General features: G+C 36.2%; 1 protein-coding gene across 1 annotated transcript in view; it reads left to right on the top strand.

Moving 5' to 3' along the window:
• Nucleotides 1–27,098, top strand: part of nudt6 (nudix (nucleoside diphosphate linked moiety X)-type motif 6) — a 62,676-nt gene that overhangs the window by 27,996 nt on the left and 7,582 nt on the right. The window contains exon 3 of the mRNA XM_028802033.2: nucleotides 4,823–4,878. Coding sequence (XP_028657866.2) covers nucleotides 4,823–4,878 — 56 coding nt within the window. The remainder of the gene's footprint in view (nucleotides 1–4,822; nucleotides 4,879–27,098) is intronic.

Below are 27,098 nucleotides of genomic sequence, written 5' to 3'. Positions count from 1 at the left end.
AGGATCCGTGATCATTTGCTCACCTACCAGAGATCAGAGCAGTCTGGTTTTACACCTAAGAAGTCTACAATCGACCAAATCCTGGCACTGAGAGTTCCCATGGACCACAAAAGCGAATATTGGCAGAGTTTCTTTGCAGCCTTTGTCGATTTTCGTAAAGTGTTCAACTCAGTTGATGGAGCTGCCCTGTGGGACATCCTGAGACTACATGGGATCCCCTCAAGGTTGCTGGATATCATGGCTGGTCTGTACACTGGTGCTGTGAGTGCTGTGCAGAGTGGAGGGAAGAGCCTCTGCATTTTCACCAGTTGATTCTGGGGTTTGTCAGGGGTGGGTTCTTGCTCCTTTTCTGTTCAGTGCTTTCCCCCAGGCAGACACGCATTCCAGTCCCACTCTCCGGAAATGACCCTCTGTCTGCCGCAGCTAGGTGTTACGTGGATGTCCCCTTGGCCTGTTCCAGCCACTTGGGTGCTCAACAATGATCACCCTCGGGGAATTGCGCCACATGGCCATAGTGCCGTAACTGACGCCCCTTCACAATGCAGGTAATGTGCCACATGTGGGACTCCATGAGCAACTGCTCATTCAACACAAAGTCAAAGCAGCGGTACTCAAGGATTCTCCGAAGAGACACAGTAACAAAGAGGTCCAGTCTTCGACTCAGGTCACTGGATAGCATCCATGTCTCACAACCATATAGCAAGACAGGAAGCCTTACTCTTATTCTATGTTAACTATTGTTGTCTTATTTTAATTTCTTACTTTCTCTTTTATTTTTCTTTTCTTCATTATGTAAAGCACTTTGAGCTACTTTTTTGTATGAAAATGTGCTATATAAATAAATGTTGTTGTTGTTGTTGTAAAGACTTGGACCATCGTCCTTTTGCATAGGTATCGGGAGCGCCACACACCCCTTTCCAACATCCTCATGACCATCCATGCTCTCCCAATCCATCTACTGACTTCATAGGAAGAGTCACCAGAGACATGAATGTCACGTCTGAAGTAAATAAGCCTCTCGACAAGTTCAACACTCTCTCCACAGACAGATACACTGCTGTCTGGGTCTGGATCTTGGTTTTTATCCAGGACATTCACAAACCCAGACACTCAGACTCCTTGCTCAGTCTCTCAAGAGCCCCGATCAGAGCCTCCATTGACTCCGCAAAGATCACAGCATCGTCAGCATAGTCAAGATTAGTGAATCTTTCTTCACCAACAGATACCCCACAGCCGCTAGACCCCACAACCTTGCCCAACACCCAGTCCATGCAAGCATTGAACAGAGTAGGAGGAAGAACCCACCCCTGACGAACTCCAGAATCAACTGGTGAAAACGCAGAAGTTCTGCCTCCACTCTGCACAGCACAGCACCAGTGTACAGGCTAGCCATGATATCCAGCAACCTTGAGGGGATAAGAAGCGAAACTGAAAAATTGACTCATTTTAAAGAAGGTTAAAACAATTTAATGTACTGGAAATCAGAGTCATAAAAAATCTTGTCGCACAAAATGATGATAATGAAAATATAAAATGATAACTTTCACCTGAACTATATGATGTCATCTGTGCAGCCCATGTGGCTATGGATCATGGTAGTCGCGATAGAATGTTGTCTGAAACTTTTCAAATGTCGCAAACTGGTTTTGTATAGTCTGAACTAATTTGTTCTTAAAATCGGGTTTGGCCAGTAACATATATTATGTAAGGAAGGACAGACATACTAGCCAGGATAAAGGAGGGATTTCTTACCCAGCCTTAAGGCCATAATGGATGGACTGGGCAAATGGGCGTATCAGTACCAATTCTTTCCCCCCAAACAATAGGTGGTAGTGTCCTCAGGGCTGAACTTAACTAAAACACCCACAGGGTGGTATGGGAGTTGGAGCCAGGAAACGCTGCCCTGTTGTGGTTTTTGGATACTGCCTAAAGGCACCACCTTGCTTAATCGAGTAATCAGGAAGCAGCAGGGAACACTCAACTGGAGGCGGAAGGAGAGTTTGTATTTGTGTATTGTGGTTGGTTTTTGTGTAAGAAAAGTGTTGGAAGCAAATAAAAAACTTTTATTTGAACCTGGAATTGTGATGGGCATTACTGTGTTTGCGGTTTGGGGCTCAAAATTACACATAATGAATCAGTTCCTACTTTAATTTTAAGCCTGCATCATTTCACAGGCTGTTAACTCTGATAAATGACTAATTGTATCCTGCTTTTGTTTCCAGTAGCAGCAAGATTTTAAATCAAAAATTCTAAAATTAAGTTGACTTTTCTGCCCTCCTTTGCTTGATTTATAAGCTCATAAGTGAGGTTGACTATAGGAAGCAGATTTTCCTACATACTCCTACATAATAATGGCTTTCAGTTTCTGGGTCTGGAGTGAAATGTGCTCAGAGCTTCTATGACATCAATTTCCATACGTTTGGCCAGATTGGTTTTAAAATAAAACTGCATTCCTATAGTACAAGAAGGAACTGCGTGGAAGGAGACAAGTTAAGAAAACTTAAATGGAAAAGAAAAACATCATTGCATTAGTAAGTTATAAAAATACCATTGTATCTTAGATACAACATAACCAAAAATTAGATTACTGAATAACAGCCATTCACATTTGTTATAATGTGTGTGAAAAATACTGTAACATGTGAGTCATAGTTCATATTGTATAGCTAATGAAGCCTTAATCCACGAGGCTGCATGCATAATAAATTTTACATTCACCAGCTGTAGACATAACTGTTACACCAGACTTGTAACATTAGGCAATTTCACTGTCCTTTGGCCAAACTCTAACTATATAATTCACTGTAACATACTAATCAATGTCAAAGTGGCATTCTCCACCACAAGTGATATGAGACTAGAAGTAAAACAAATTATAAAGTAAAGAACCCCACGAAAATCCTGGAGCCATTCACATTACAAAAGTATGAAGAAGTTAGTTCTAAAGATTACAAGATAAACCATATATTATCTTTGTTTTGTGTAACCTCTGCTGTAACACTTCAGTTTCTCCTCACAATGGATATCTATCTATCTATCTATCTATCTATCTATCTATCTATCTATCTATCTATCTATCTATCTATCTATCTATCTATCTATTTTAGGGCTTTTTCCTTTTGTACATCTATACATTAATTTTTAACCTATCCATTCATTTTCTGAACCAGGTTATTTCCATTAAGGGTCTTAGAATCAGCTTTGTATCTATCAACTCTTTTACAGTTATAGTAGTACAGTTCACAGCAGAATGATTTTTGTGGTATTTTTAAATCTTACTTCAAGGGGGCAGAATGATCTTATTTTTAGAAAAGATTGGTCTAAATACACATTGCTTATTAAGGTATTTTAAAAAGAGACCCAATTGGATTTACATGGGCAGGATTCATTGTTGCTTGGTTACTTGAATCAGCAATGCTATGATTTATGTATCCTGCTTATATTTTAGATATACTTCTTAAAGTCCAAACCACTTTTTTTTAGTTGGTATGCCTAAATTGTTGAATGATGCATGTTATATTTTTAATTATATATGTTATGTTTAAATGACTTTGGATTCAGTTAATGCAGAATTTTCAACAAATTATTGCACAAAACTGTATTGTACTATATACTGTGTATAATCTGTAACTAGAATATGGAAACTAGGGAAAATTGTACATATGGGATACTCTTAGAATTTAAAGATGTTCAAAGATTGTTGCAACTTTCTAATATTTGTGAGATTTGCCACAGAGCTTTGTGTGATTGATTAACTTAATTTCGAAATCACTAAGTTGGCTCTTGCAAAGAAGATATAAGTGAAATTGGGAATTGGACGTAATTCATCTTTGTATTTATTCCTGATTTTTATATTTATTGAGATGCCTGTTTATAAAAGCTTTTCTTTGCTGGCTAGTGTTAATATAATGTATGTGATTCTGATTCCCAGCATTTGATGAGTAAATGATTTACAGTGGTTGTTTGGGATGCACTTTAATAAATTGGTTGGTTGGAGGAGTTGTGAATTAGCAGTGCTTAGACCATGCAAAGCTCAAGATTATACTGACCTAGAACGAAAGACCTAGTTTCAGCTAGGGCAGCTCATTTTTTGGGCTTGGGATTTTCTTGGCAGACATGCCCCTGCCTGAGGTCCTTTTGAGATTATTTATATATTTGAAAAGCCTATTTTGCCATTTCTGAACCATTTACCTGAAACCCCCATCACGCTACAAGATTTTTCTAGGAATTTTCAGGCTACATGTATGTAATATTAGCAAGTCAAAGCAGTTGTGCAGTTTTAGATCCCCAGTAACTCAGTTACTTTTGTAGTATTCATCCAGAAGTACAATCCATACAGTGTGACTGGGACATGTCTTGTGCTTGTTGTACCACAACAGAATTGATAAAGAGAAAAGAAACACTGAACTCATCATACTTATACATTCCCTTGTGCTGTCAGGCAATGCATTAATTGGCTGTCAAAATGAATCAGGTTTGAGATACTTTGGAAATTTGAAACTGTGCTGAAAAATCCTGCAGCAGTCGTATAATCCATCCTCTCCTGCAATGCGTAGCTGGGTAACATGACATCCTCAAGGTAAGAGATGTAGCAACAGCAGTAATTAACTTTGGCATGCTCTTTGTGGTGTTCCACTGGTCTAAAAAATCAAGAATAGTGTTTGCATTTTTTAATGTAGATATTTCAGGCCTTTCTATTTAAAAATGGGGTAGCTGGGTGGCAGAGAATATGTCAGTAACATTAAAGAAGGACCGAAGAAGAAAAACTTTTTGGTGCAAACACAAATGCCATTTTCATAATTTTCTGTTCATTGATTTCTAGGCACTGTTTTTGATGAAGCAACAGGAAGGGTGCTTGTAGTCCAAGATCGTAACAAGGTATGCTATGTTCATATGTAAGTCTGAAAATAATCAAAACTCCTTTAAAGATCAAGAACATTTTTTTTCAGTTGTTTGAGATATTTATTTTATAAATCAACTTACCTAAGTTCTGGTAGGCATGACTTTAGAAGTTATTATATTCTGGATAAAGGATTCTGAGCAATAGGCACAGTTGCTAAATACATTCTTCTTGTTGAAATTAATGTAAGAGTACTAGTGTTATGTGGTTTGTGGTACAGACAAGAGTCATAACTTCCACATTTGAAGTATTTTATTCCGCTCTGTAATTAAATGTAAACAATTCAAAGCACATTTGCTCATGCTAAAATGTGTGAGGTATCTGCTACACATCTGAAATAAAATTATAGCAATAATCTGAATTATGAAGCAAATCAAGGCTGTACTCCCATTATGTGTGGTCTGGACCACAAGACTAATAAATGTTAATACTCACTTCAAAATCTTGAGAGCTGGGACTTGAAGATGGTGTTTTGATCTAAAGGTTTTATATTTGAAGTTCTGTTAAAAAGTGAGTGACAGGATTGTGCTTTTCATATTTCAAAATTAAAAAGGGTAGTAAGTCAGTTGGTAGCAGGGCTATGTGCTCTGGATAAAAGCACATCCTGGATCACATGCTGAATTTCTGTGGGATCTATCTTTGATTTATAAAAAAAAGAACCATCAATATTTCTTGAATTAATTCACATCTCTCCTTTCAAAAATGTACAGTAGCTGTTGTTTTTTCTTCTAATTCAGGGTTATAATGGTTTCTGTATTAATTGGCAAATAAATTCTAATGTAATTTATAAAATTAAACATATGTTTACATTTTTAATATATCTAAAATATCAATACTGCATCATTTGGCAATTCCTATTCACAAAATATGTCTGGTGTACTCATAGCCAAAGTAGGTTACACATTAAAAAGACTAGATCAAGAGGAAGTTGTGCCCTCATCTTTAAGCCAATTAACTTATTTTAAAGTAGATAGATAGATAGATAGATAGATAGATAGATAGATAGATAGATAGATAGATAGATAGATAGATAGATAGATAGATAGATAGATAGATAGATAGATAGATAGATAGATAGATAGATAGATAGATAGATAGATACTTTATTAATCCCAAGGGGAAATTCACATACTCCAGCAGCAGTATACTGATAAATGAAACAATATTGAATTAAAGAGTGATAAAAAATGCAGGTAAAACAGACAATAACTTTGTATAATGTTAACGTTTACCCCCACCGGTGGAATTGAAGAGTCGCATAGTGTGAGGGAGGAACAATCTCCTCAGTCTGTCAGTGGAGCAGAACAATGACAGCAGTCTGTCGCTGAAGCTGCTCCTCTGTCTGGAGATAACACTGTTTAGTGGATGCAGAGGTGGCAGATCCTCATTAGTAATTACTTTAGAGAAATGAATACTGTATTTATTGGAATTGCTGTTTCCAATGTGCTTTTTAATTTAAGTAGTCCTGAAATCACAGACCTGATCTTAAATATCTTTTTCTTTTTCATTTTTCACATTAAAAGGTGATTTTTGTCATTAGCATAAATTATATACAAGATAATGTAATCCCCACAATCTTTTGGATCATGGACTACTTGACCAACAGACAGCAGTTTGTGAGGCTGACGGACTGTGTGTCAGAAATGGTGGTGTGTAATACTGGCTTTTTTCCTGTTCACACTCTACAAAACAGAATTCAAGCATAATATCAGTGCTTGCCATCTACAGAAAATTTCAGACGACTCGTCCATTATAGGCTTCATTAATAATGGAGACAAATCAGAGTACAGGAATGTTGTGGAGGACTTTGTGAAGCTGATGTAGAAAAGAGGAAGGGTAGCAAAATTGAATGCCATCATGAAAAATCCCTTACATCCCCTCCAGGAGGCACTTTCTTGGAGCAGTTTTAGCCACAGGCTCATTCCACCACGATGTACTGTACTAAGAAGTGCCTCTCGGGGTCTTTTCTGCCCAGTGCTATCAGGCATTTAAATACTTCCTCCTGGGGCTTTCGTTAAATTTATTTTGAAAATATTTAGCAAGATTAGATTAGATTATACTTTAGTTTCTAAAAGGAAATTAAAATTTTACAGAAGCTTGAAAAAATTAAAAATAATATAATATAAACAATCAACAATCCTTCACATAAAAACTTCTGGCTTGAATAACAAAGAGCTGCTGTTGTCAAAGACAGACTTGAAGGTGGTAGTAAGATGGGGTCAGACCTGCTCAGATTGTACCACAGGTTTATATTTAAAGTGAGTAATAATTGGACAGGATTGGTCAAGCTTGCAGTATCCATGAATGTAAAATAATCAATAGACATTTGATTTTTTCTTTGAATCCATGAACATTCAGTATGATTTATCATTAAGATATTGGTACAGAGTGAATTATTTCTGTTGCTGAATCATCCAGACTGCTGTAACTTACTTTCCTGGGCAGTGACATGGATGAATTTGGTCACTCGGTTCATTGTCTGGAATGCACATTTTAGTTTTAATTGTACTGTGCTCTCTTTTTCACCATTGCATATTCACAAAAATGTCCAGTCCCCCACCTGCTTTTTCCACTAAGTCTGAAGAAACCTGTCCAGTATTAAAATAGTGTCTGAAATAAGAGAAATAAGCCAGCTCTCCACAGTATTCAAAATATCAAAGTACCTGTACTTGCCGTAGCATGCTATATAAGAGTTCAAACAACTTATATTTGAGCAATAAAACATCTCTCACAATATGAAGTCCGACCACATCTGAATCTTTCCACTTTACTTTTATCTTCACTGCGGATCTTAGGCTCTTTCATCTCCTGACAAGCTTATAACTTGTATCCTTACTCCAGATATTAGCTGTTTCATCCTTTTAATTTTTGGATAACCAGCTTTTCCGATAGGGTGTAATGGGGCTCTTTAGGCGGTAGTGATTAAAATGCTACCAGGTGAATACAGGAATGTTTAATATATCCCACTTTACAGTACTCAGAGTCTCTTATATTCTCAGATGTTATAGAGATAGCAGCCATCAGATCTTTTACACTCACTGTATGACATTGCTCAAGTTCGCTGCTTGTGTGCGAGGCAGTTTAGGCAGGGCAGTGCATGGGTCAGCATTGACAGCAGCATCTCTTCAGTTTAATATAAAAATTAATTTAAAAATGCATAGTAGCAATTCAGAGGCCAAATCTTAACATTACTAATTAATAACATTAACTCATTACATTAAAAATATTCATTATTCTAAATAAAATACAGAATGTGAGCTTCTTTATGTAGCACTCAAAAGTAGAATAGGACTTGTAGAATAAGATCTACAAATATACAGTGGCATGCAAAATTTTGCTCACCCTTGCTTAAAATGTATGTTACTGTGAATAGAGCAGTGGGCATAAGATGAACTGATCAACAAAAGACATAAAGTTAAAGATGACATGTTTCCTTTCAGCATTTTCTGCAATATTAGTGTGTTGTTTTGTTTTGTACAATTGTACAGTGCTTAAAGGAAAGAAGCACCATGCAAAATTTGGGCACCTCGAGATATTTGAGGTCTCAGACTTTATTTAGCTCATTAGGGCCATGGCTTGTCCACAGTCATTGTTAGGAAACCCCAGGTGATGAAAATTACAAACTTGTATAAATTGTCTGACTCCTCAAACCTTGTCCCAACAATCAGTAGCCATGGGCTCCTCTAAGCAACTGCCTAGCACTTTGAAAAATAAAACAATTGATGCTCACAAAGCAGGAGAACGCTACAAGAAAATAGCAAAGCATTTTCAGGTAGTGGTTTCCCCAGTTCGTAATGTTATTAAGAAATGGCAGTAAACAGGAATGTTGTAGGTCAAGTTGAGGTCTGGAAGACATAGAAAACTTCCTGTAAAGATTGTTCATTTGACTGCTAGAAAGGCAAAATAACCCTGTTTGACTGCAAAAGACCTTCAGGAAGATTTAGCAGACGCTGAAGTTGGGGTGCACTGTTCTACTGTGCAGCAAAACCTGAATAAACATAACCTTCATGTAAAAGCCTGATGCATTTTGGAGACATGTCCTGTGGACGGATGAAGTCAAAATAGAACGTTTTGGCTACAATGTGCAAGGGTATGTTTGGAGAAAAAAGGGCTCCAAATTCCAAGAAAAGAACACCTCTCCAACTGTTAAGCATGGGGGTGAATCAGTCAGGCTTTGGGCTTCTGTTAAGCCAGTGGCACAGGAAACATGTCATTGGTAGATAGAAGAATGGATTCAAATAAATACCAGCAATCTCTGGAGGCAAACATCACACCTGTAAAAAAGTTGAAGTTAAAAAGAGGATGGGTTCTACAACAAGATAATTATCTGAAGCATACCTCAAAATCTTCAAATGAATACCTCAAGAGGCGCAAGCTAACAGCTTTGCCGTGGCCTTCACAATGCCGTGATCTAAACATCATTGAAAATCTGTGGATAAATCTCAAAAGAGCAGTACGTACGGCCCAAGAACCTTACAGAATTAGAAGCCTTTCTCAAGGAGGCTGTTGTTGGGTGCCCAAACATTTGCTTCAGGCCCTTTTCATTTTTTTTGGTATTTTGTATTTGTGAATGATGGAAATAAAAATGTAATCTTGCTTAAAATATTAAAGAAATGTGTCATCTTTACATTTATGCCATTTAGTGATCAGTTAATCTTCTGCTCACTTAATTATTCACAGTAACAGACATTTTAAGCAAGAGTGTATAAACTTTTTGCCACTGTATTTATAAAATGGAGCTCAGTTTCTATCCAGAATATTTTTCATTACATTGTCTTGCAATAAACATATTTTTCTTAAAAAATATGTTTATTCTTAAAAAGGAACATTTATGTTACATAATTTATTATACAAATGTAATATTGATGTTAATCAGTTGCTCCTAAATTATTTTATCTACAGATAGATAGTTACTGTAGATGCATGCATACTTTACTGAATACATTACGACACAAAAAAACAAATGTTAGGTGTACATCTAAAGTACATAGAAAACATTCAGCCATAAACAGTAAAATGCAGTATTATTAACTGGAGGAAGAGCACTACACAAAAGTAATGTGAATTAAAAAAGAAATAAACAAGTTAGTCCATAATCTCACAATCAACACAAGCTAGGCTCAGATAGATAGATAGATAGATAGATAGATAGATAGATAGATAGATAGATAGATAGATAGATAGATAGATAGATAGATAGATAGATAGATAGATAGATAGATAGATAGATAGATAGATAGATCTAGACAGACAGTAACTTTGAATAATGTTAACGTTTACCCCCCAGAGTGGAATTGAAGAGTCGCATAGTGTGGGGGAGGAACGATCTCCTCAGTCTGTCAGTGGAGCAGTACAGTGACAGCAGTCTGTCGCTGAAGCTGCTCCTCTGTCTGGAGATGATACTGTTTAGTGGATGCAGTGGATTCTCCATGATTGACAGGAGCCTGCTCAGCGCTCATTGCTCTGCTTATATATATATATATATATATATATATATATATATATATATATATATATATATATATATATATATATATATATATATATATATATATAAGCTTATATCCACACTGTCATTGTTTTTATGGAGTTTTCATAATCTCCTCATGTGCACCAAGGTTTTTTCCATTGCATGATTTAAGTTTTCTCCAGAATGCCAATTAGTCCAGTGGTTGACACTAATGTGGCTACAGGTGAATGAATGTAGGTGTGAATGTGAGTGTATCCAGAAATGGACTAATGTCTGACTAACTGTTCATTCCTGCCTTTCTCCCTATTTTAGTGTGATACCCTGTAAGATTCTGCAGCCCTGCAATGGAATATCAGCCTCTAAATGGATGATCTAATAACAATCTATAGTATTTTCTGTTAATCCCTAGACATATTTTAAGTTTTGTTAAGCCCAAGACTCTTTTCATATTTATATTAATCAGCCTCTGAAATATGTAACTTATTGTAATTTCAAAACTATATCGTTTGAATAACGTTTTTTTAAATAGTTATTGTTTCCTGTCTGATGTCTTATGGTCTGCAAACATAAAGTTTATGAACTAGAAATTGTGTTCTTCTTGCCCAAAATCAAATTTTAGTAAATTAAAGTCATTAGGAAACACAGGTAATTAGTGGTCAGTGAAAAGTGATGGTAAAATTTGCTTTGCAAGTGATTTTGCAATTACAAGACTTACAAGTTTTTTGTGACTTTTGGGTTTTTATTTGGTTGGAAATAAGAAATGCTGCTCCCTAAAGCCTCTTTCACATTTCTGTGTTATCTCTGATCTCTTCTGCAGCTACTTAAAGCATGTAATCTGTATCAAAGTCAGTTCTATTTTTGCCTCTAGCTCACATCACCATGGAGGATTGCTGTACATTTTATAAAAATGTGACATGTTGCATATTTTCCACTTGAATACACACAAAAATGCACAGTTGTACACATTATTGTGTCTTCACAGGAAGTCACTGCTGCTAACACCTAGCCCCTAATACACCACCAACTAGCAATTGCCTTTTCCCAGTTGACATTTGTTTTACGAAATACTTAGTAAATAAAAAGTGTCTTGAGTTATCACTATAAATGAAATTCAGGGCTGTACTTTATTTGCACCACTCACTATGTGAGTGGCATATCTCTTCGTAGTAAGTTTGGCTAGTCTTAAGAGAACAGCTCCTAGCCTCAATTACGTTCATTTACATGGAGTAGCTAGTAAGCATGTCAATCCCACCAATGTCTGTAGTAGTAGTGTGTTGTACTGTGTTATCCATTATGTATGCAATGGGAAACCATAACTTGCCTGAAGAAGGATCCTGAGCTGCCTCAATAGCATGCATATTGTGATCTGTTCTGTTAGCCAAAATAAGGTGTCATTTTGCTTATCTTTTTAACATTTTAGCAATACTCCTCTGTCATTAAATTATATCCAAAGATCCCAAAATAGTTAATCGTTAAAGATCTTGTCTAAACATTTATTTTAGAGAACAAGACTTTATTATATGTAAACTGTTATCACAGAACAAAGCACAAAGTTAAATATTACATATGATGTCATAGAGTATAGAGTGTGCTGGTACAAATGAAGTAAGGATGTCCCAGGTTAACAGGCAGGCAGTTTCAAGCACTTTTTTCCTTTTCTCTTACAACAATTTGCTCAATTCCACAGATTGTTTCTCCACTAGAGGTCTTTATTTAAATTATGCAATGCATTAAACCCTTCCAGACAGGAAGTAAATGCCTTTCTTCTTTGTATGAATGGCATGAATTTCATTGGAAGCAAAATTAAAATTATTTTGCTTATTTTTTTGTAAAACAAAACATTGGGTTAGCCACAAAGTCAGTTTTGCGCAGATTGTTTTGCTCATCACTACATAAATAATGTATTTATCTTAAACTGCCAAATTCAAGAAATTGTCTTAGATTAAGAAGTTTTATCTGAATTTTTTTTAGTTACTCAATTTAAAATGCACAAGCTATGTGTTCTGAAGGAGGGTGTTTTTTTTGGTCCTGAAAATCAGTTGAGACTGTATATTTCATGATTTCCAAAACATTGTCATTTTAAATTCAGACAATGGTAGCAAAGTTCCAAACCTTTGCTTTTAACTAATTTATTGCCCTATATCCTATTGGGGCATTGCCTTTAAGTGAAATTCTGTTGAAATTGAGACTAAAGATAAAAACAATTTTGCACGTTTACTTAAATAGTCACTGTGTGCAATGCAGAATCCTGGGTGCTCAAAGACTTTCTTTATAAAGTTATTGCCCTCAAGGAGGTAGGTTTATGGAACAAGACTTTTACAGCAGGTTTCAGAATCATGCCATACTACATTATGTCTCAGCTGCTGAAAAGAAGAAAACATCAGCTTCAGTTTAACCACTTGGGAATGTGTTGGAATTACAGTTAAAGACCAAAGGACCACAACCACAGAGTACTGTATCCAGAATCTGGACATGTTTTTAAATGGTTGCAAGCAACTGTTCCATATGGTGTTTACCAGCAGATGCTATACTTTGAACACCACCACCCTGTTGTTTAAAATTGCCTTTAGCTGCTAAATAAAAATGTCTGAATCTTGAGCTACTTAAATTAAAGAGATGCTAATATAAATGGTCACAAAAATGTGGCTGTTAGCCTAATATCATGGGCTATCACAAATCTATGGTTGCTTTCAATACTTGAAAAAAATGAGGACTTACACAACCCTGGTTCATTTCTTCTTTATTATATACATGATTGTAAAACATTACAATCAGGTAAGTTAACTTAATAATATTAGAATATTGACCCTGTAATGTTTCTTTAACCAGATCCTTATAAATCTATAATTTTAACAAAGTAAGCCTACATGTCTGCATCATTCTTATAGCATAAATATATCAAAGAAATACTATTGTAATGACCGGCAATAAGAAACAGCTGCCACTGGGACACCAGCAAGGACCTTTGCAGGACTGTTTATCACATCCCTATTGTGGACACCAGTCCACAGTCTCGATATTCCTATTGTTATGACTATAGGAGGTGCCAGGCAACAGTCTAAGTCCAAATTCTTCAGGCTTGAGAACCTCTTCAGTTGTGCAGCTCTTTGTCAATACAGTTTCCTTATTAGTCACTGTACTCAGTATTCATACCACTGACCTTGCCCCTTTTGTGACAATAAAATGTTTGGTGGTCCCTCCTTTCTCAGCTCTTGTGCAAAAGGTTTCCTCTTTGGTCTGGTGTATTATACTGCTGTACAACTACATCCATTATTTAATCTTTTTGTTATCTTTTAAATATTATTTTGTAAATATTATTTTTTTTTTTTGTTTTTAATTTCATATTATTTGATTAATATTATTATGTTTATTGATAACTAGAGGGGCAAGCCCCCCTGGCACCTTTGGCACCCAACCCCCAGTTGCGGCCAGAATATTAGTAAAATCTGTAAATGTACAAAAGAAAAATTATTATTTATTGGAGTCAAAATCATGAAATTCTATAAATATGTAAAAGAAAAATTATTTACTATTTAACAGTGTAAAAATCATGAAATGAAAATAAAATATTTACTGTCTTACTGATTGGAGTATTCCTGTTAAACTGAGGTCCACTATGCTCGATGAATATTTATAAGAGACTAAATAAACGATCCATTCATTTTAACTGACAAAAAGCACGACTTTCTTGATATTTTAGTTTATAATTTAAAAATGGAATAAGGATCTGAAAATCTAACAGCATCAAATTAAAGTTCGATAAATTCTGAAAAGAATGATACAAACATATATATGTAGGTTTTAAAATAAGCCTGATTTAAAGCGTGACAAAAAACGTTTCATAAAAAGTCACATAAAATCGTTGCACTTTTAGACTTAGGATTTTATATATAGAGAGTAGATTTTGTGTTTATGAATAAAGTTTGTTTTCTGGTGCTTTGTTGTTAAATTATATTTCTTATAGTCTATATGTTTAGTCAAGTGAGGTGGGGCAACCTAATTCTGCAGCTGAGCAATCACCCCACTGTGACATAAAAAGAAGTCAGTAATGTGATTGCTTTGGCACTGAGGATTTATCCTTAATTTTGAGCTATACTTTTTATGATTATTTTTCAATTTCCTTTGATGGATTTAAGGTACTGTCTCTGATTTCTAACTTCAGGTTTAACCTTTTTGGTTTTATTATTTTTTTTCTTCTGCTTCTATTTTTTGTCTGAAATCTTATTGAATCCTTCAATACATATTTAAATAATCAATAAACTTTGTTAGTTTTTGTTTGGCCAGAGCTTTTTACATTTTAACCATCTCTTCTTTTGATATTTGAGACCAAAACGCTGCCTCTTCAGTTTGGAGCCATGCTTCATAAGGTGGTGAGACCTAATAGTTTGATACTGACTTGTAGAGTAAAGAACAGGTCTGGCTTTTTGTAAATAATTTTCATTTCAAGCTTTGGCTTCAGAGTCATCCAGAAGTAAGTACTGTATTACTTTAGGCTAGTTTTTACTTTAGGTTGTATACTTTTAAGTTTTCCGTTTTAGGTGAATACCAGTCCTAGCAAATGCTTTTAACCATTTCACAGTGTTGTTCTTATTTATTAAAATCATTCACTCAAAAGCACCTTGATAAGCCGAATTAGTTCATGGAATAGTAATGTGAACAGGCATTCTGTTTATAGTTGTCATTAGTCTTTTTTTTCTTATGTTATGATGACTGCTTGTAACAGGTAGCTATCCAAGTTTCATTGCAAAAGACTTACTTAATTGTTCCTCTGTTTTCAACCATATTGCACCTTAATCTTAAGAAGTCTGTATATGTAGTGCTACGACAACCATGTTCTGAAATTCTTCAGGTAAAGAAGACATAAATTTTGAGGCAAGGTAGTTAATCCTCACTATTTATTGCACCGAAGAGTGCTAACATGTTACATTTAGATTAGCACATGCAAGTAAAAATTTCTACTGCACTTTGTACACATGAACCTAAATATGTGGTGAGATTAAACATAATTTAGAATAGCCTGGGGTACTTGTAGGACTGCTTTTGAAAACCACTTTTTATTGTTTCTGACCACTTTCTCCATAGAGTGTCTATTGCACTACTGGCTCTCTTTTGTCACCCTGATAGTGAGCTAATTGTATATAAATTGTGTTGCCTCCAATTAACCCTTTCTGACTGAGTGTATTGATGCCGATATAGCTGTCATGCTCACTGTGCCCATATTTTTACTTTTTTTATTATATACTAAACAAAGAGCGCGTTTCGACAACATAAGATGAAACGGGCACGAGTTTGTGTCAGCAGTGTATGAAGAACAAATGATAAGTAACGAAGAAGTTGTTTTGTAATGATTGTAGTCCGCTTTACTCATTACTGTACAGGCTTGTACTGTTAGTTGATGAATTTTCCAGGCCTATAGTATAATATTGAATGATGAATATTCCAGTACAATATGGAATAGTAATAAGTATAAGCACCACAAACCTGATATAGGTGTATTGAATGAATTTGTAATTGAATCAGAATGCGTAATTAGGCTTCGAGCTGTAGTCGAAATCGCCTTTCAGGCCTCTAGAGCTTTAATCAAAGTCGTCTTTCTCTTTGAATTTTTGTGGCCGTAAATCCGCCGCCTGCCACGATGTTGGGGTTGGATGTCGGTCTCGTAAGGTTTTTCGGGCAGCTGCGCAGAAGGCGACTGCGCATTCGGCTTTGGACGTGCGCAGAAGGCGACTGTGCATTCGGCTTCGGACGGACGTGAGTGAGTGAGTGAGGAGGCAGGCGAATTAAGTATTAAGATTGGTTTGTTTAAACAAGACACTTCAATTCTCAAAAAATACAGAATCTGCTGCTTCAGTAACCTGCTACACTTGTACACTTGTACACTTGTCACTGAGAAAGAATCTCTATTGTAAAATATAGTCTCAATGGCAAAGGATTGTCACACTGAAATAGCCTTTGTATTCAAAGGCCTGTTTTCATCTTAATTGTTTATCCAAACAAAATATGGAGTACAATGTTTTTCATCCAGCCAGATGTAAGTAAGGCGGTGGGTGCCAACTTCTCCCAGTCCAACTTGAATGTGTTGGCTGTGTCAACTCCATGCTTTTCCTAGGCAATATAGAACTGAAAACATTTTCTTTGAGTCTTTTCATTGACAATGGCTGCAATCTCAGACACTTATTGTTGTGAACTAGTAGTCCCAAAATACAAAACTCACAAAAAAGTTCCAAAAGTTACTTCCAATAACTCCCACATGGGAACACCATCATAATCCCTGACTGGAGACAAAAAGTGCTTTGAAGAATCTTTATAGAATAAAAAGTTTCTTTTCACAAAATACTTTTACATACACAAAAGTTCCATGGAGCACAATAGGCAAAATAAAGGCAATCCAGGTGAACAGAGACCCAAAATACAATCCAGAAACAAAGTCAAAAAAACAGAGCAAGAAGATTCACAAATCCCAAACTTTCACAAAGCACAGTAAAGGTACAAGAACTCACCAAAACTCCCAGAGTGCATTCGCTATGAAATGAACCATGAGAGACTGTGAATATATAGACCCTCCAAATATATAGGGTGGAGGTCAGTTCCTGGCAGTGATTGGCAGGTGACCCTGCCTTCTGAGGGACAAGATCAGATACAAAGAATAATTCACACACTCAAAAAAAGCAACATTAACATAAATAAATGTTACAAAAATGAACAAAAAAAAAAACATGAAACAAGAGAAACTCTGGCTAAAACATGACACTTCTGATATGTATGTAGTTGCTTTGTAAGTTTATTTGCATTTATCATTTGTCTTGCCTACTTTTTCCCATTTTCACACATATTTTTAATTTTATTTCTGTGTGTAAGAAATGTATATACAGCTGTGCTTTGTTGCTGAGCCAGTCATGGGGTGGAGCTTGGTATTGTGTTCTGTCTGAGTGAGTCACCATTCTTTGCTGTACCATTGTGCAAATAAAAAGTGTGTCTGCTGTGATGTGAAATCATGCTAGACTTGTACATAATATATTACATAAAGCTCTTTATGTGTAACAGTAAGTGTCAGTGACACAGCTAATGGACATATAACGCATAAACTGGTAAATAAGAGCAGCACAGAGTCAAAGTTACTTTTTTAGTTTAATAAGGGTTTTATTTTGAATGAATAATTTAAGTATGAATGAAAAGCTACATTTACGCTGAATCAGAGGACATAAAATACTTGATGATAATTTAATCAATCCTTGCATTACAGTCAAATACAAAGATTTGTCATTGGGACAAAACAATAACAATTCAAAGGCTGAGGCTTATTACAAAACTACATATCAAAAAGATTGTACAAGTACAGTAACTTTTATCAGTTCATAAAATTTTTGTTTTTTAATTTTTTCCATCCAATTCCATTTATTCTGTGAGTTGTTATTGTTATTACAATAAAAATATTTTAAAATCTTTTTTTTGTCTGTTTACAAACAATTTACTCATGGAGTCATTCATAACTGAAAAGATAAGTGTATTACTGAATCGGGGATATAAAGAACTCGACGGAAAGTATAATATCACTGCTTTACAGTCAAACATACTAAGGGTAACCCCTGTGGATTTTGGGGGCTTAGGTGAAAAAGGTTAAATATACATAGATTTATAGTTTTCAGAGTCTTAGGGCTATTGCATTAATAGAAAGTCTAAGACTCATTCCTATTTGCATGCAGTTTTAGTTTAACTAACGTTTTGTTGCATTTTAGTTCTATATTAAAGCAAGGAGGGGATGTTTAAAAATATAAAGCTTCATTTAACCGACAAAGGAAGTCTCATTTGTTGTGTTGGTTAAAGTGTGGTTAAAGATTTTGGTTTAAGTTTATTAATACACACTCTACCACTGGAACTAAAAAAAAAAAAAAAACTAGTGTATTTTAGGACTGTCTTACTGACATTTTTTTTGGCTTTCTATCCAGTAAGATTTTCTTTTAAAAAATGATATTGCTAGTGCTTATTTTTATTATATCATAAAACTATTTAAACAATACAATAAAAATATTAAAGTTTGTTAGATATTACCAGCCAAGATAAATGGAAAACGTTTTTAACCCCCAGCAACTTTTATATGTGTCTCAAAGCATATGTAAATAATTAAGATCATTTTACATCAATGGACCTAATTAAAACCACAAAGAGCTTCCTTGTCCTTCGTCTGTAGTTTAATTCAAGATGTAGCTGGGGGTTTACAACTAAACAGCAACCAGACCTGTGCACAACAGAGAAATCCTCAAGGCAGATACTGCAGTAAAGTTAATATATTTACCAAAGCAATATATTAATGCTCAAGAGTTTGCTGTTTCCAGATTTGAAGTAGTATAGGGAGTGTGGTGGAGAGTCAGCAAATTATTTTTGCTGCCGTGAGCTCCATACTTACTGGAAATGGGGCCCTGAGCACAAGGCCTGGCCTCTGGCCATATTCTTTCTTTGGCAAACAAAGTGAAGTTAAAGAAGGGTCCTGCTTCACACAAGCAGATAATACTCCTGAAAAGAAGCTATTTGAGCTGCAAACGCTAAACTGAATTACGCTGAATGGCCATTGCATTAATTTGTAAAATGTTAGCTTTAAGCTTTTACCTGCATTTATAAATCAAGGGACTGCTTGTCTTCACCTTCTTTGGATTTCCATTATATTTTCAAAGAAAATTACAAAGATCCTTCATTATGTGCCTGCATGAGCATATTCCCACTGCAGTACTTCACAAACTCAGGTACATTTTAATAACCTTATTATTCCATTCATACTTCTATTTTCAATCCATTTAGTTCAATACAGTGTTGTAGAGTGTCAAAGAATATAATAACAGCATTAGGCAAAAGACAGGAATCAGCCCTGAGTGGGATACCAATCCATCACAGGGTATATTTATGTTAGTTATCCTAGTGTACATATCCTTATATTATGTAAGGAAATTTTAGTACTTTGAGGAAATGCACACAAACATAGAGTGGTCATGTAGACTACTCACAGTGAATCAAGCTCATCAGCTTTGAAACAGATACAAAAGTAAACTCCTTACCATCCATTAATCCACAGTCATCCAAGTTGTGCACAAATAGAAGAAATTCAGTAAAGTTGGAGTAGGCCCTACAGATATGAAAGCAAGAGAACACCTTACATGATGGTTACAAAGAACCCTAAGTTGACATCTAAGGCTCATCACCTCTGGCACTGAATACAAACACAAAAGCTTCATCTTCAATGGTGAATCATGGTGGTGCTGGGTTAATTTTCTGCCTCAGGAGGTGGAAGGCGTACAATCATTGAACTCAAAATTGTTCTACAATAAGGTGGTGTTATGCTGGCAACTGGGGCAATAGTAAAGAAGATTAGGTTATGCTGAACAAAAATATTGTGAGTGTCGAAATCAGTTAAGCAAACAATTGTGTGACTAATCCCAATGTAGGAACCAAACTAGAAGTTAGCAGGAACCTATCAAAAAATTTAAACTAAAATGATGTCTCTCTATTGTATAAAAAATCCTGGGACGAGACGAGACTTTTTAGCCAGGGACGAGATGTGACTTTTTCAGAGAGAGAATTTTAAATCCAGCGAGACGAGACTTTGTGCCAAGAGATTTAACCATGCCTGGGGTCGGAAATAAAAGACAAAGAGTAGATGACAAAGTAGAAGAGGTTCAAAAATGTTGGTGCAATACACCTGCAGAGCAGGTTAGAGAAAATGACAGTACTAAATTTTGAATGTCTCAAAAAAAATGATAGTAAAGATCACATTAGCATAAACAAATGGAAATTATTACTTGGTGAAATAACGGAACAACGAAAAGAGGTCGAATATATGGACATAGATGATATGACAGAAGTATGTAGATATTGTTTGGATTTAAACTTTAAGTCAGAAACTTGTAGATTGTCTAATTTGTGTTGTGATCAGGGAAAAGTAGTGTTTCTTCCCAATGAAGAGGCGTTTCCGTGAGAATTAAAAGATTTATTGTTTGCTGAAATTGAAATCCACATACGCGAGCGGCAGAAACGCAAAGTGGCTGGCGCATAGCACAGGCCTGGGGGTACATTGATACCCTGATTCAATATTTGTGGTTAAAGCCATTACTTGAACCACGCAGCTGTAGTTTTTCCTGAAACCCACTTGTGTTACAGTTATTGTTTCATCTATTATGGGCTGGATGCTTCAAGGTATAAAACCGGTCCAGTGTTTTATAAGGAATGATGAGGAGTGATATAGGTCGGTAATGGGAAGGGTCTTTCCCATCTTTTCCAGGTTTTAACATCGCGTTAACTTTGGATTGTGTAAAAGGTTTTAGTAGTTGACTTGTTTTCAGGCTATTATTGAACAGTTTGGTTAACCATAACTTTGTTTTAACTCTGGAATATTTAGCCTCTGAGGCTATCATGTATAAGCATGTTTTGAACCCCAGTCTAGCCACTAGTCCGAGTTTGTTTTCATAGTTATTGGCTCCCTTTTGTCATTTTACTATAATCTGGATTGTATAAACTAAGGTTACTTTGGAATCCTTTAATCTTAACCTTTTTTTATTTTGCCTGGCCGTTTTGTAGGATTTTGATCTTTTTGATTACTTGGAATTTTTTGTTATAATATTTTTGTATCTTGGCCTTTTGTATTGCTTAACCCATATTATATTATTATGGCATGTTTTGTTCCTTTGCCTTTAATATTGATTGTCCTTTTGTCTCTAAAGTATTATTCGTTTGTTGGGCTATTTGCTTAATTATTTTGAATGGACATTAATTAATTGTTTTTGATCAATTAAACATTAATCTGATGTTTTTGGAGGGCGCACTGTTCTTTCACTTCTACAACCAAAATCATACCTGTGGCTATTTGAAAGTCATAGAAAAAATATTACTTTATAGTTTCAGATTGATTTAAACTCATTGTCTCTTTCAAAATGTTATCATCAGATTCCACCTGAAATAAAACTGCATTGATGCTCAGTCTTGTTTGTGTTTTACTACTGTCGCTAGTCCTTTGGAGTCAAGAAAGTAAGACAATCATACTGTGTACCCATGGCAATAAATGTGAATTTGGAATGGCTAGTTGTGCCACAAGTGATACATTAGAGTAGTGTTTGTTAAAATATTTAGCCTGCAGATGTTTTTGTGATGGGTCTACTCATGGTTGCAAAGTAGTTAGGCTATTTGGTTCAAACATGAATTCTGTGCTTAGCCTACCATCTTTTCAGCCATTAACAGCAGTAGAGTAGGCAGTCTGAGACATAGTCTAGAAACAAAGCAATTACCTTGCAGAGAGCTTTTGTTTCTGTAGTTTGAAAATATAATAACTATTCCCCTCAAAACCTACCTGTGAAACTGTTAAACTGAGATGACTGACAGTAAAGGCACATATAAGAAAGGGGGAGAGGGGAGGAGAGGGGATGACACCTACAAGCTTTTGAGGTTAATGAAAACAGTCAGTTTGGCACAAGGTTATCAAGATTTTGTTTGGGGTAAGTCAGTTGCTTGAAACAGCATTTCCCAACCTGTGATGGCATTGCAAGTGGGCCACAACCAAACCTGTATGAAACACTGCCACCTCCCCTCCCCACTAATCCAACAATTGTGCTCAATTCACAGCAGCAGAATCGCAGATGGATTGAGACCAATCTTAGACAACCTCCCCAAACCCTGCTCTGACAGTTGTGCTCGAATCACAAAAAAGGAATAGCTTTGACCATCATGCTTGATTTATCTAATGCTCTAACACTCTCTGGTGACCTCGCAGGCCCTCCATCCCAATGCTTTTACAATTAAACTCAATTCACTGTAGGGGATCATCTTACTCCACCCGCACAGATGATCACACTAAATTCACCATAGGGGACTCTAAAGTGGGTTACGAACACACTGGCATGTAAAAAAACAGGGTCATGACACTACAAAGGTTGTGAAACACTGGGGTCAACTATATATTTAGTGCCATGGAAGTGTTATATACTAAATACAGTTTCAGTGGCTATGGACAACTGGTAGTGCCTTATCATGTGTTTGCCGTTAAAGCATACATTGTATCTAAATCTGTAAAACAGGTGCAAAATTATTTTGTATTAAGTTTAATGTGCCTCAGTGAAGATGAATTCTTTCTCGTAATTCTATCACTTGAAGTGCCTTCACAAACTAGATAATAGCATTCAGAGTTCATGCTTTGTTTTTTAATAAACTGAAAGCAACCAGCTTCTCTAGGAGCTTCTCTCCAAGATCACATTCCACCAGCATTTTGACAACAATAAGGATTATTGAAACATCATCTGACCAGGCTTTTCCCACATCTTTATTTCAATGTACTTTTTAAATTTTTTTCCTTATATGGAATGTACAACATTTACTTTCAAATGGAAGAAGTCAGCAGTCAGTAACACAAGGCATCCTCTGCCCTGAAAGTGTAATGTTGTAACATGTTGATCTTTGAACTAGGAATGTCCCATATTACACTGAGCTTGAAACGTAAAGCTAGAAGCTCTGTTGATCAGCGCGGCTTGATTCACAGCATAATTATACCTCAAATGCCACATTCACATTGCAGCTCAGTTCTAATTTGTCCACTTGCATGTATTTTATTTTTACACTTTCCAGAGGATTTTTGGAACTTCTTGGTGGCTGTTCTGGGGTTTCTGTGGTCGAAGAATTTGATTAAGACATTTATTTCATTCTACCTTGTAATTGTTAGCGTCTTATTGCTGTGGTATAGAGGGGACCATGGTGACTGTGCTTTTTTTAATTAATTGAAAGTGGTGTGGCTAGGCCCGGCCTTGTGGGTCCAACACTCTGCTGTGCAGTAGCAGGGAGTTACAGTGGGTGACAGCAAGTTGATTATTGTCCACTTGTGCAGTTAATTCAGCTGTTGCCCATTTATGCTCAGTATCTCGTTAAGCCTAGTTTATACACAGGGCCACGCAGCAAAAATGATGTCAGATTTAGAGACACACCCCTGTCTGGAAATTTTTGTAACTATGTGGCATGGCAGTCATGTTACCATAATGGTGAATTTGAAGGAGAAGCTGGTTATGTGGGTGCCAGAATGATGAATGAAAGGCTGAATATAACAGAATAGGTCATCAAAATGCAAGGAAGACATGCAAAAACATCTGAAATGCATCTGCTCATCATGTAGGTTCTCCACTTACAAGAATATTATACTCACCCTTCCTTCACTGCTTTTGGTTAATAGGTCTGAGTCTCCACCTTCTCCTTTTCGTCCTCTTAAAGTCAGTAATAGTGGGCACAATTCTTCTGTCTCACATCATGTGCTGTGACATTATTAGGCATGTGACACTGACCAAACGCTGTCACTTATTGGCAGTAAGAATATCAATGTGGTGATCGAAAAAGGCTACAACAAGAATAAATGTATTTTAGTTTTTCATCATGCACGTGTTTTGCGGTGCGGTCTGTGTGCTGTCTTCTCATGGTAAGTATAAACCAGGTCTTTGGCGGATAGCCTACACCTACAGGTAGAAGAAGGAACCTGACTAGAGAGTCTAGGAAGAATGATAAAAGAATGGAGAGAGAGAGACTGAGACCAAAAGGAGAAGATGATGGAGGGTGGCTATTCTATCTTTCTTTACCCACCAAGTGGTTCTCACAGTTATATTCAGAAGACATGGACAACAGACTTTTCATTCAAACAAACTCATATTTCTCTCAAACCTCAGAGATGCTCACTCCATTTTCGTCTGCTTTTCTACTAGAACCACCCAGGATGCATCACACATTAAAGAAAAAAACAAAGTTCCCATCAACTTTTCAGACCAATCACAAATGAGCATTTGCGTTCTAGAGTTCTATGGTCAGACACCACAGTGGCATTCCCTCTTACTTCAAGGTCCTGATGGAATAAGCAAAAAAGACAAGAATTTTGGAAAGTTGAACTGGAGCTTGACTTTTTAAAGGAAGAACATTCTCTAAATTTTAAACTCATTTTATTAGATTTATTTACTGAACTTTTTAAACTTCATATTGCACTTTATTTTTATAAACTATTTATTTATTTATTACTAGCCAGCCCCTGCGGCTCCGTCTCCGTAGTAGTGAAACAGGACAAACTTTAAAAATCAATAAACAAATAGGTATTGCTTGCTAAGCAGAGGCAAGGTCTGCTCCAAAACGTGGCCAGAGGTAGAGTAATTTGAACAGAGCCTGGTGCGTGAGTGAGGAGAGCCCTGCCTGGCTCCCCACTCCAGACGTCACGCTTCCCCCTCCCATCGGCCCACAGCCTCTGTCTCGAATTAGCGAGAATTAGGATACTTATCACAATGAGAGAAGTCGCAAAATCAACCGGAATGTTCAAGCAAATTATAAAAAAAAAAAACATCTTAATCTGTTAAGTAGTTCTCTCATGAAAATCGGACAGACATACAGACAGACATTGGATTTTATATATAGAGAGAGATGAAGAGCACTGCATTGTTCACACCCTTGTTTGAGCTGGATTGTTTTAATAAAAGCACTATGCATTTATTGCACCTACCTCTTGCTGACAGTGTGTGTCCTCATTTGTCTGGCTTATCCTTGGACGACTTATCAGTATATCCATGTTCAATCTACCAGGTACTGTGGAGTCCACCCTTGTCTGTTCACAATTGTGCAATTTTGAATATTGCCAGAGCAACCTCCCAGAAGTCCCCAGGAGTGTGTTTGAGTGATAATATTGGCATGACCCTATAAAATGGTCATTTATGTACCATTCAGGCATCCATGTTTTGGATAAAACTATAAGATTTAATGTGCGATTCTCAGTATTTTTATTTTTTGCATTCTGACTTTCCAGTGTACAATTCTGATTTTTGTCTCATGTTATTGGGAAAAGATGTTTGTCTCTTTGGTTTGACTCCAGCACATGCTCCATTTTGTTCTTGTTTCATCTTCTGGTCCCAAAATAAAAGTCATTCTGCTTGAGCAGAGCAACATGTGATACTAATGCAGTCGTTTTAGACAAGTGTTAACAACAATAAAACACTTGGAATCCACACTTTCAGATTGGATTTAGACCAATTTCTTACATACTATTAAATCTAAAACAGACATATGTAAATTGAATGTGACCTGTATTTGAATGCTTTAATCAGAATTCTCTGGAAATGTAAACTTCCCAACTAATTTTATGAAAATGTTTATTTGGCCTATATCATATCTATAGTATATTTTAATAATCAAGATGAATGGCACAATAAGCCATTGAAAAGAAAACAAGGTGATGGGCTTACAAATAAATTTGGGGCACTGTCACCACCCAACACAGCTCAATTGTCACATGCTTTCTGTTGTCATTAGAGAATTTCACAATGGTTAGGGGGCACTCAACTTGCACCTTAACCAGGGATTGTTCTTGCCTTGCGCGGGGTACTTGGTGGAATTGGTTCCAGCCTTCTCGTGTCCCTGTTCAACATGAACAGGTTTAGAAAATGGATAGATGGATGGAGTTGTCATTCTTATGTCAATCAATGTTCACAAAACTCTGTCAGAAAAATATGGGCATGAGGTGCACTATTTCATTAATATCAATCTGAACAGTCAAACTGAAAACTGAATATGAGCAATTAAAAAAGAATCACGTCGTGTGATTGAGAGAAGGAGGTGTCTGTGGTGGTGCTTGGTTTTAGCAATAAGAATACTATGGCCTAGGTTTGGTGGGTGTGAGTACATGCTGTTGAAAAGCCATGGAATTTTTAATATGGAAATTGGTTGATTGCACTTTCAGATGTGAACATGATCAGCTCAGCTGGTTTCTTCATTAACGCACTGCGGGTCGTTAAGCAAAGTGGCTGCACCCACAAAGAGAAGTCTGAGTAGGACAGAGGAAGGATCAAGAACAGAATGAAAAGTAGGTGAGAGAAAATCAAGGAACAGAGATGGTTGAGAAGGAGAAAATTAGTAGGATGGGAGTGCAGTAGAGAGGAGTCAAGGCAGTCAGGAGCAGACCCCGTGTTCAGCAAGAGGAACAGCACTCCAGGGGCAGGTCACTACTGCTGAGCTTCAAGGGAATAGCGGCTGATTGGCTTAGAGGATTGTCCAGAAAATGCCAACGCGATGGTGGTGGGATGATGGAGCCTAACATTGGGTATCCCGGCAGTGACCGGTTGAGGTGGCAGGGAGGCAAGCCATTTAATGGATGACTGCACTTGCTGGTATCTTAGCCTCACTGAAGAGAAGTTTTAACTCTTAGGTTTTAGTCTTGCTATTAACCTGTTTATTTATGGAAGGATATGCTTATTAACTGCTTTTATCTCCACAATGATTACTGATTTTTTTGGATTGTTTATTGGATTATTTATTTATTTGGAATTGTGACTTGAGTTGTAAGTGTTAAGATGGGCCTTTCTGGATAATCTTTTGCTTACTTAGTTGACTTCATCTGTGCTTTGCATATTGGGCTTTCAAAAATGGTTTCGTAGTTTATTTGTCCTTGTCTCACCCCTTTACCGGTGTATTTTAAAACCCTCACGGGGCAGTCCCTCTTATATCATGTCCCTAACAGGAAAATGTTCCAATAACAGATACCAGCTATGGTCTGTGTTAATAGAGTTACGTATTTTAATATTATTAGTATTATTTTACATTTAGCTGATACCCTTATTGATAGATTTACAAGATAAGAATACATTTTAATATTTGTATTTACATATTAAATAAAAGGGTAGTAAATAAATGTATCAGAGCCACATTAAATTAAAATGTAAAATTCAGCCTTCCTTCACATTGACAAGC

This window comes from Erpetoichthys calabaricus, chromosome 5, assembly GCF_900747795.2.
Source record: "Erpetoichthys calabaricus chromosome 5, fErpCal1.3, whole genome shotgun sequence".
Lineage (NCBI taxonomy): Eukaryota > Metazoa > Chordata > Cladistia > Polypteriformes > Polypteridae > Erpetoichthys > Erpetoichthys calabaricus.
This window is presented reverse-complemented; position numbering and strand designations above follow the sequence as displayed.